This window comes from Molossus molossus, unplaced genomic scaffold (genome assembly GCF_014108415.1).
Source record: "Molossus molossus isolate mMolMol1 unplaced genomic scaffold, mMolMol1.p scaffold_m16_p_15, whole genome shotgun sequence".
Taxonomy (NCBI): domain Eukaryota; kingdom Metazoa; phylum Chordata; class Mammalia; order Chiroptera; family Molossidae; genus Molossus; species Molossus molossus.
Genome location: NW_023425350.1, coordinates 28063079 through 28074296, shown reverse-complemented (window position 1 = coordinate 28074296; position 11218 = coordinate 28063079). Strand labels below are relative to the sequence as shown.

The 11218-nt window shown below is 56.8% G+C and overlaps 1 protein-coding gene across 1 annotated transcript; it reads right to left on the bottom strand.

Annotated features, from left to right (window-relative positions):
• Positions 1–613: 613 nt before the first annotated feature.
• On the bottom strand, positions 614–10711 carry PKDCC (protein kinase domain containing, cytoplasmic). Its single transcript, XM_036263017.1, has 7 exons — positions 9903–10711; positions 5352–5474; positions 4485–4756; positions 3777–3856; positions 3442–3549; positions 1735–1908; positions 614–1515 (listed from the first exon to the last, which is right to left on the bottom strand). The coding sequence occupies exons 1-7, from the start codon at positions 10524–10526 to the stop codon at positions 1430–1432; spliced, it is 1467 nt and encodes a 488-aa protein (XP_036118910.1). The 5' UTR covers positions 10527–10711; the 3' UTR covers positions 614–1429.
• Between the last annotated feature and the right edge of the window lie 507 nt (positions 10712–11218).

Here is an 11218-nt window from a genome sequence, read left to right as displayed (position 1 = left end):
TCTTGAACCCTCAGGTCTTCTGTTTGCTCTGGGCTTCCATACACTTGGGCCTTCCCCTGTGAGACCCTCCCTCTTAAAACCCGGAAGAGGGGGCTGGTCTTTCCCTAGGCTTTCCTTCTCGTTACTTTCCGTTAGGTCTTGCTCAGAGAAAAACTCTGAAAAGGAACAGTGCCCATTACCTTGTGGAGGGCAGTGGTGGTGATGGCCAGGCCCAGCCCTGTACAGAGGCAAAGCTGACCTGACCGGAGGTTGCTTGGGATCCTCTGAGACAGTTGACATCCCACCAATTAGGTCATCGCTCCTTTGGGTAAAGCTCTGTCTATAAAAAGCTGGTGTGTATTAAAATATGAGCCTCCTAAGGGGAAGGAGTCCCTCATGTCTTCTGTCCAGACATGCTGTGGACGGCCAGGAAAGGAAGTGGGCACCCTAGGAGTGGGGCCTGAAAACACATTTTGCTGACGTCAGTGTCTGCCATGGAGATTTCACTCCCTCAAAGGTCACCCCTCACAACACACTGCCCCTCCTCACAAACATACACCAAAGACATAACTGAGGACGAGTAAGTCAACCCAAGAATCTGTGGCTTAGGAAGAGGCCTTTCCGTGAAATGTCATTTTATTAATTGATTGATTTTTTTTTTTTACAAAAATAAACATTTTAATAAACAAGAAGTACAAAAGCTTCTGGATATACAAACTCCAGGAGGAGGGAGAGGCTGGTTTTGGCTGTTTTTCAGCTTTCACTGAAAGCAAATGAGGCAGAAAGGCCCCGGCCCCACCCCCACCCCAGGTCCTGGCTCAAACCGCAACCTGCTCCTCGACCCCATGTCTTGGCTCATACCATGCGTGCTGCTCCTCTGCCCTGTCCCTGGGCTGGCCCATGAGAAACCCCGGTCAGGTGGCCAGAGGTAGCCTCCCCAGGTACAGAATCACCGACTTCCCAGAGCATCCCGCAAGTCTCCTGTCCGGAGCTCAGCTGAGAGAACACTCTGTGACCGATTGTCCCCACGCAGCCCCCGCTAGGCCATGGCACCTGTAGCAGCAGCAGCAGCAGCAGCTGGGGCTTTGGCTACATTCTCACACTACGAACACAGTGATGGGGCTGCCCACGGAATTGTCCCAGTGAGGGGCAGAGCCCCCAGGGGGAGACCAGCCTGAGCCTGGCTGGCAGCCCAGAGGGTTGCAGAGGCAGTCAGTCCCCCAGGGTTCCTAGAACTGGGGCCAGCAGTCCCATACCTAGACTGGTAAACTCACATTTTAACATTTGGCATTATTGCACATTGTCCTGGTCACCTCGGTCTGCCTAGGATGTCAGCCTTGTCTGCAGCAGCTCCCAGGTGACATGCAGTGCTGCTAGTGCAAGTCACTCCCTCCACAGGCAAGCTCAGCTGGTGGGGGTGCTCTGCTGGTCAGCTGAGCCCTCAGACGGGTCAGCCAGAGGCCCTTACATATGTGGTCTTGTTGAGATCAGGGACCACATGGCTCCATCCCGTCTTGAAAAAGACCAGCTGCCGACCTGGGGGCAGAGGTGAGAGGTAAATAGGTCTGGATGTTTCTCTCCCTGGAGGCAGGGCCACTCTCGCTAATGGGACTGCCTTGCAGACACATTTACTTGTTTCTTATCATCTCAGCCTTCTTGTCTTCTCATCATCTCTGGCTTCTGATGGGGGACCATTCCCTATCAATCTCTTCGGGGAAAGTCCAGTCACCTCCCTATGATGTCCCGCTGGCTCACCTGTCCAGGTGGTCTGGTTGGTGACCACGAAGGCCCGGCACTGGGCATGGCTCTCACAGACATCCACGGCCTCAGCCAGGTTGAACACTGACAGGAGGCAGCTTCCGTGGTGGTAGGACGGCCAGCAGCGGTAGTCTTCCTGGGGGATGGTGCTGTCTGGCAGGCGCTGGTACTCTGTGGGTTGGGGATGGAGCTCACATGAGAACTTTGTGTGCCCAGGGATGAGGGCCTGGCTGCTTCCTGGAAAGGACAGGAAGATTCACTTCCGAGGAGAAAGCTGAAGTCCAGCCCAGTCCCTCTAGCATGGAGATGAAGGCAGCCAGCATTCTGAAACTGGGCGGACTCCTTAGTGAAACCTCAGATTTGGTTTTGGGGAGACACAGGTCTCCTAAATCTAAGCACATGCAGCTGGCTCCAGGAGCACGCGGTGATGGGCACCCGTGTGGGATAAATGCACACCCAGAGTCACTGGCTGTCCAGGCTGGTTGCTGAGGTCGTAACACTCTAGACATTTAGAGCTGGCTTCTCAAACGTCACTGTACATGTGAACCTCTGGGAATCTTATTAAAATGCAGATTCTCCTTCACAAGGTCTAGGGTGGCCTTCCTCCTGGCCTTCGGGAGAGAGGTTAGGCAACCCCTCAGATAAGTGGGCAGTGGGGGATTTTTGAAGTTGAGAGGCATGCAAATGAATGTAAAACTCAAAAATGACCATCTGGGAATCCACAGCTTGAGAGTTTGGGGAGGAAGCTGGAGGAAGAATCAGATCTCCCTATTACACAGAGCCTCTGCAATCGGCTCCATCGGTCAGGAAGCAGGCTTGGCTCAGCTGCAGACCGCCTGGTCGCCGGTTCTCTCCCACTGCCTGGGGAGCCCTGCTCCGCACTGATAATGCAGAAGCTCTGGGGCTCTGGTCACCCCGCCCTCCTGCCTCCTTCTACCAGCGACTAGACCAAAGTCCAGGGCTGGCTGTGATTTACAGCCCCATAAACGGCGTCCTCAGGGACAGAGCCAGCCATTGTTCACCTCGTTAAACTTTATTTACAGGGCTAACGAGGGCTCCCCCACCCCTAAGACTGGCCTGAGCTCCTTGAATATAGAGGCTGCCCACCCCTCGCCCCCCTGCCAACCATGCTAAACCCCAGGGCCTCAGCGGAGGGACCACAGCCCTAAGCAGTGACTAGAACCCTCCCCCTGCTCCAGGGTTCCTTGATTGGTTTCACTGTGGAGCCCCCTCAACCCCCAGCGCCCTCCTAGCTCCGAAGTGAAGAGGAAGGAAAGAGAAGCAAACACATGTTGTGTTCCAGCTGTGGAACAGGAACTAGGTTAATTGCTTTCACACACTTCACCTGGTATTTAAGCCCCCATAAGAATTTTGTGAGGCAGGCAATACTGAACCCAATTCACAGATGAGGAAAGTGAAGCTCAACGTGTAATTTGCTCAAAGTCACACAGGCAGCACCTGGCGCAGTTTGGAGCCACCCAGAGAAGGGGTGTCAGTGCCAATCCCCAAGTTTAAGGCCAAGTTCTAGTTCTAGTTCAGCCAGAAACGAGACCTCCCAGTGAAAGCTACATAGTCATGAGTCTGTCTATCACACCAAGTGAGCCTTAGAAGGGGTATCAGCCACTTAGTCCTGTTAGGGGGGTGGTCAACCTCCCACCTGTCTCCCACCTCCCCAGCCGCTGGACCCCTGCTGGGGCTACTCACCAGCACTACTGCCTGTGGTGGAGTTCTGCAGATACTGCCCGCTCCGGTACAGGTGCAGCACCTTCTCCAGCTGGGCCAGGGTCTCGTCCACTCCCCATGTGAGTTCTCCTGCAGGGTGCAGTGTGGCCATGAGGGGACGTGGGCTTCCACTCCTCCCCTTGGTAGGCAGGCAGCTGCCTTTCCCTCTCTCCCTCCGGAGCCTTGGACAGGTGGCCGGTGGACTGGGGAGGAGGTCTGTCACAGAATGCCACTTTGGGAAATGATGGTTCATACCCGCTGGGCGGGGGGGGGGGGGGGGGGGGGGATGGGAAGCGGATGGGCCCTGCAGAGCTCACCTGTGGCATTGACAATGCTGTCCAGCAGGGGCCGTAGTGAGGGTGGGGCGCTGTGGGGAAGGAGGTATGTGAAGAAAAACCTGTAGCAGAGAAACCAGGGGCTCAGTGGTCCAGCCTTTGGGGATGCATCCTTTCTCTACCCCAACTTGGGATAGAACCCTATTAATTCTAGGGTGCCTGATCCCTCAGGTCTGCCAACAAGGCATAGCCCCAGAATGTACACGGAATCTACTCAGACTCAGGGCTGGGGTCGGGGCACATGCTAAGCCCACAGCTAACCTACTAAACAAATCTGAGGTCTGTTTTCCCCATCCCTCAGCCTCATCCCCCTGACTGACCCATGTCAGAGCAGCCCTTTGGCTGGGCCCCAGGGAGCAACTTCCAGAGGTGAAGGGCCAGGAGAGGAAGGGGGCAGTGTCAGCAGCACGAAGGCCCTAAGCTCTGAGTCTGACACTATTTTAAGAACCCTTCAGCTGCTACCTCCAACCCAGATTCTCCTTGGAGCTGGCTATTTTTAGCCTCACCGTCAGGAGCTTGAATGTTCCCTTCTTGACTGGGTGGAAGCCTTCTCCCTCCCTGCTCCTCCATTGGTCAAGCTGAGCCTCCCAGTCTGGCCGGCCTCCTGGACCTTCTGTTGGCTCTCCCCCAGCCATGCCCTCTAGGCCCACTCTCCCTCCCTGACCTTCCCAGGCAGGGGATGGAAGTCACCTGTAGGCATTGTAGAGATTGCGCTTCTCATTCATGCCCTCGCACCAGCCCTGGGTTGAGCAGGGCAGGGTGAAGTTCCGGGCTGGAAACTCTAGTATACAGTTGGCGCTGCTTGCACACGGTGTTTCCTCCACGCGTGCATCGTCCAGATCCGTCACCTTCAGCTCCCCATCCACCAACACAAACTGTCGGGGGCGGAAGTCCAGCAGAGTGACAGAGCCCAGTGGGGAGTGGGCCAAGTGGTGGAGGAGGCGGCCCAGGCTCAGGCAGATCTGAGGGGCAGACACAGGCTCTCACTGCTCCTCTCCCGGGCCTCCAGGGCTCCCTCCTTTGGAACTCCGGACTTAGCTCAGGGGGCTCGGCCTTGGTTTTAAAGGCCCCAGTACTCACTAAGGGCTGAGGCCAAGGGCCTTATAGAGCAAGCCAGTGGTTTTCTATCAATCCTTGGCTGGCCTGACCCTGGAAGTAACATGGAGTAAGTGGGAAGTGGGCAGCAGGGAGGTCTGGGGATAACAGATCTCCCTGAAGTTGTATCTTGGGTGTGGTTTTAGTCCAGTGTGTGGAAAGAGAAGGAGGGTCAAGCTGACTTTAAAGTCTTTTCTAATCCTAGGACACTGACCCTTCTGTAACCAGGGTGAGAGTGTATGTGGGGGAGGTATGTGTGTGTGTAGCTGGAGCACAAAAAAGTCTGGGTCTTCTACGTCTTGCTTCTTTTTTTTTAACCCTTTGGCTGATGGCCGAGTTAGCTTTGCTCCCTTCCTCCCTCCCTCTCCCTGAGGAGGAGTTGAAGCTGTGCTGGAGGGCTGGCCTTCTAAGGGAGAACCATCCCAGCAAAGAGCCCAGGGCCCAGCCCTCCTCCCTGCTCACTCGGAATCGATCCTCCCAGGACGTCTGTAGCAGCTGGATCATCTCCACAGGGGCGCCCAGCTCCGTGATGGTGGTCAGGGTGTCTGGGATGTCCTCGCTGTCCTGGTAGCAGTAGCCATAGAGCTGGGGGAGGCCCAGGGTGGGTCATTAGGTCTCAGAGTGGGGGGTGGGGACAGAGAAGGGATGGGCTATTATGCCCCCTTCCTCCACCACCAGCCCCCCTCCTTGGCCATCCCTAGGTCTCTGCTTCAGCTGGGGCCAGAAGAGAATAGCAGTGTTGCCTGGGAAGCCTGCCCTCTGTCCCTGTAGTCAGAGTTCCTACTGACTGACTACATCAGCCCCTAACCTCTTGCCACTCAGGCGAATGGGCTGATCTGGCCACCATATGTTAACTATGAGCCCGGCATTGTGCTAAATGTTTTACAGGCATAATTCAATTCTTACAATAACCTCAAATGGCCATAGGAGGTACTATTATTAGCTCCAATTTAACAGGTAAGAAAACCAACTCAGAGAGGTTAAGTTACTTGCATGAGGTCACACAGCTAATGAATGCAGGAGCTAGGATTCAAATTTATGCCACTGATTCTACAGCCTGGTTCTTTCCAAGAATACTGTTTGCTAATGGACAAGCCAGCAAATGGTTATTATACTTCCTTCCCTGCTCCAATCCTTATCTATTTCTCATTATTTCTATTTTTCGACAGTTTCACTTTTTTTCTCTGCCCAGGTCTTGTGGGAAGAGAAGCAAGCTCCCTCAGCATTGGTAACAAGCATTAAGAACAGAGAATCTAAGGGGCATGTCCTTGGGTGTTCCCCATATACATTGATGGGCGGAGGCCACACACATCAGTGGGGATGGTAGTAAGAGACGGCTCCTGGGGAAGGTCAGTTCTTTGAGGGCATGAGCACAAAGGCCTGCCTACCCCATATGATCTGGGGAGGAGCTTGGTATAGCTCAGCTGGCCGGGGGCTTCTGGGAAGCCCAGCCTGACTTTGTCACTAACACCTAAACCAGCATCCACAGAGAACCCTGCTTCTCCCGGCCCCTTCCATCACACTGCACATCAGCTGGGGTCAGACTATACTCAAAACAATCAGCACCCTGTGGGGCAGGAACACAAAAAGGCCAGTTGTCCAGGCCAGAGTAGGGAGAAGGGAGAGCTGCAGGATGGGGGGTGGGGGAGGCAGTGGAGGCCAAGCCCAGGAACTAGCTGTCCCTGCATATTGTTACCCTTCACGCCATCATTCACACCCTTCCCAGCTCCACTCCAGGCCCTCGAGTGCCCCTTCCATCCCCAAGGTGCCCTTTCAGCTCCTGTCCCTGGGGCCAGCTCTTCCTAGTCCTGCTGGCAGGATGGAAGGCACCTCTCAGTGCCTGCCATCAGATCCCTAGGGCTGCGACTTGGGGGATCTGGGCGCAGTCCCAGGCACCCTCTTCTTTCCTTTCTCTCCACCCCCCCCAATCAGCTCGGGGAGGCCCCAGACCCTGGTGGGGTGGGGGAAGGTAAGGGGAGCAGCCTTGGGGCCTGGTTCTCATTTTCTTGCCCAGAGCCTGAGCCTTTGTGGGAAACTTCTGAAGGTTATTAAACACCCGGAGGTCATTAAATGCGCTGTTAACGAGGTATTAATCAACACCCCTCAGGAAAAAATAAAAAGACACCATTAACCCCCCCAGGAAGCGTGAGGCTGAGCATTTCAGTCGCATCTTTTGTTCGTTTGGGAGAAGAAATATACTCTAGCAGGGCCAGAATCTGGGCCCAGGCAGGCCTGCGGCCTCCCGGGACAACGGACAACGGAGGGGGGCTGTGTGGAGGGAAGACCCTTATGCCCTTTGACCCTGGGCTACAGAGGCATCTATCACGTGAGCGAGTGTGTGTGTGTGTATGTGCGTGTATCAGGGGTGGGTTGGGGAGGGGTAACAGAAGATGGATAGAGAAATCTCGCTCAGGCAGTTTCTGGAGACCAGAGCAAGGCATTGGAAGGTGTTCCGTGGGACATGGTATCCTGGGCATTTTCTATTAGAACCCACAGCACAGCCCTGGACAGGTGGCTCAGTTGGTTGGAGCTTCATCCTGATGCACCAGTGTTGCGGGTTTGATCCCTGGTCAAAGGTGCATACATGAATCAACCAGTGACTGCATAAATTGGTGGAACAAATCGTTATATGTCTCTCTCTCTCTCTCTCTAAAAAAAAAAAATCAATCAATCAATCAATCAATCAATCAAAAATAAATAAAAAGAACCCATAACACTAATTGAAGCTGCCAGAGAAGGGGAGGTGTACTCTGGCAATCTGGGGGAATGAGAAATCTAAGACATGTTCTCTGGCTCCTCCCCAGTTCAGCAAACAGTCAAATGGTTCTGAAATTTTAAATGATTAAGAGGTATTAAAACATTATTTCTATTTCCCTGAACAGCCTCGCTGAAGCCTCCTGGGCAAGAAGACCCCACGGCAGGCTCCGGAAGCAGAGGTGGTGGCACTGCTGAAGCCAGAGGGACAGTGGCCTGAGGGTTGGGGATAAACGGAAAGACCCACTCCCCAAGCAATCCCTAAACAAACGCACAGAAAGTGACCCCTGCCTCCCTTAGCAGTTTTTCATCCATCCAACAGAAAGTACCTGGGACCTTACCCACCTTATAACACGTGCCCTAGGGCAACTAACCCCAGTTTTTGACCCTATGAGAGTCACACAGCCAACCCAGAAGAACCAATTATGGTCTAGTGAGGGAATGGGTGAAAACTATTCAGTTGTAAGTTTTTCTTTGGTGTCTTTGGGCTGGGGGCCTGACATTACAGTGGAGGTCCATTCTGTGATATGTGTGGGGTGGTTAGCTGGATGCTTGTCAGGACGTTTAGGCGGGGTAAGTGGGGGAGAGAGAAGTTCCTTAAGAGACAGGAAAGCACATTAAACTTCAAACCTGTCCAAAGGTGTGGTGAGGAGGGGGGTTGTCTTGAGTCAACACCAATGTCCTGCTAAGTCACTCAAGACCTTCTCCAGTGACTCAGAATCTGGCTGACACCTCAGGGTTTCCAAAAAGTAGGGGCTTTCCAAGAGCCCCTGGGAAGCGAAGAGAACAAGATCCTCCCAGTTAGAATGGCCACGTAACCAGCCACTCACTCCCTTAAGCCCCAGACACAGTGTCAGCCATGCAACCAGGCATAACCACCCACAAATGTTGGCTCTGCCCAACCTCCAGCAATCAGTTCAGAGCCCAGAGCTCAGTCACAAGTACCTGACACCAGGGCTGGGGAAGCCTGGGGAGACTGGGAGCTGGCAGGGCTACACACAGCTCTCTGGCCTATCTATCCTATTCTGCAATGCCCATCTAGGCCTGGGGTCCATCTCACTCCTGAGGAAAGGAGGAAGAAATCCTGGGTTTCTGATCAGTTTTGCGGGGTGCAGAAAGGTTGATCTGAGTGGGCTAGGAGGTGGAAGGTGTCGACAAGCTTACTCCACTGTGGAGTTTGCACACATCCCAGTTCAGTGGGCCAAGAGCAGTCAGGGTTTCCCTTCGCAGTCTGCTCAGACATGTGTAAAGGGAACAGTTTGTCTAATCCTAGGGCCGACTCAAGGACAGAGAGCTGGGGGAGAGGAGGAAGTGGTTGCTAGGGCAGTGCTGGGACTGTGAGAGGCCCACTCTCTTAGTCTAGCCTGAAGGGTACAAGGTGGGGGGGGGGGGTGTCTCATCTTTCCCCTCTTCCCCCAGAGAACAGGATTCAGAGCCATTTAAAAGAAACCTGGGTATCTAGCCTTCTCAATCTTTTGGGCTTTTGGCCACGTTTGCTGAGATAATGTGACCCTCAGACCCTCAGCCTGTCCCCTGAACAATGAGCTAAGAACTTGAGGCTTCTCCAATGGTTCAAGGGCCCACTTTAAGGCCTGGAGAATCCCGGGGTCACTTCTGGGAAGGGCTGTGCACTTTCTGGTCTACTACCCAATCCTCTCCAGTCCCTCCAGTGGTTTCTGGATGGAATAAAGAGTAGAGATATTCTCTTGGAATCAAGCTGGACATTAGGTCTCTTTCTAGCTCTTCTCAATCCCATCGCTGTCCTACCCCATCTTCAAAGCCAAACAAGTCACTGTTTGGAGGTTGAGAGAAGTGGGGTTCTGATTCCATCAAGAAAGGGAACCCTATTATTGTAGTTGGGATCCTGACTCAGGGATGACTGCGTCCTGTGCCTTGGCTTGAGGTTATTTTCCTGGTGCTTAAACCCCCTAGCTCCAGTCAGAATAGGCTCCTAAGTGCTCACAGACCCCCAATCCAAGTTTGGGACTCTCTGTCCTGGCCTCTGTTTTGAAGGGATACAGTGTGGAAGCTAACAAACCCAGGGATCCCCCTGAAAGGGAATGCCCACCCAGGACTGAGGGGGTAGGGTGGTGTAGTGGGAAGCGGCCACGGTCCAAGTTCTGCCCCTAGCTTAACCTGGGCACAATCACTGGAGTTCTGTTTCTTCCTCTATAAAACCAAAGGCTCTCTTCCAGCCAGAGTGCCCGGGCCTCTGCACGTCCAGCCGGCACCCTTACCCCCGCACCCCTGCCCTCCTACCTGCAGCACGTTGGGGTGCCGCAGTCGTTCCAGCAGCACCATCTCCTTGAGCAGCTTGTGGGCCGCCAGCCGATAGCAGCCCCTCCGTGCCCCGAACTCCCGCACACAGCTGCCCAGATCGTGGCCGCTGAAGTCCACCGCCTTGAGCGCCACCGCGGCGCCGCCGGGCAGGCGGACCCGGTACACGGCCTTGGTGTAGCCGGAGCCCACGTACTGTGCGCCGGACACGTTGCGGAGCGCGGCGCAGCCCAGGCGCGGGCCCGGGCCGGGAGCCGGGGGCCAGCCCGGGGCGCCGTCGGGCAGGGGCCGGGTCCCCGGGGGCCGGGGACGCTGCAGGCCCGGCCCGCCCGGAGCCAGGTCCATCAAGCGCCGCCGCTCCGGCCGGCCGGCCCCGGGCGCAGGGCCCCCGCGGGAATAGCGCTGCACCTCCTCGTAGCGCGCTCGGATCTGCCGGGCCAGCTCCCCGCGGCCCCCGCGACGGCCCGGGCTTGGGGCTGGCGAGGGCCCGGGGGACTGGCCTGGCCGCGGAGGCTCCGAGCCCGGTGCGAAGAGCACGTTGAGAACGGAGCCCAGCAGGAAGGAGGCGCAGAAACCCGCGGCCACTGCCGCCCGCCGGCGCCGCATCGCTCCCCTCCCCCCGGCCGGCCGGCCCCGCGCGGCTCCCCGGCCCCGGCCTCGGGAGGCTCAGGCTCCGAGGCGGCTCCGCTCTGCGCCTCGCCGGCCCCCTGCCCAGCTCGTGCGCATGGCCCCGGCGGCCCCGACCCCGGCCCCGGCCCCTCGCGGGCGGCACATCGGCCTGACACTTGCCTCCCTCCCGCCCTGCCCCCGCCGCTTATAAGGCCCGGAGCCGCCCCCGCCTCCGCCCCCTCCGCCCCCTCCGCCTCCGCCTCCCAGCTCTCGGCCTGAGCCCGTCCTCGGCGCCGCCTCCTCCGGCCTCCCGGCCCGGCCTTCCCCGCTGACTGACAGCGGGACCTCCTCCCGCGGCCGTCCGGGCCTGGGAAGCGGCGCGGAGGCGGCTTCGGCCCTGCCCAGCCTGCGGCCCCCTGAACTCCGGCGGGGGAGGGGGAGGGGCCAGCGGCGGCCGGCGAGGCGCGGGGGCTCCAGGCCCTGCGCGAGGCGGATAACGGGGCCGTGGCTGTGGGATAACGGGACCGGGAGGCGGATAACGGAGCCGGCGGCCAGGGTGGGGGAGTAGAAAAGGGGCGAGGCCGTGGGTAACGGACTCCGGAGGGGACGAACAGCTGGGTCCGGGGTGCTGGAGAGTCGTGTGATCCCAGAGCGCCCTTCCTGGGACCCGGGCCCGGGAGCGCACGGGG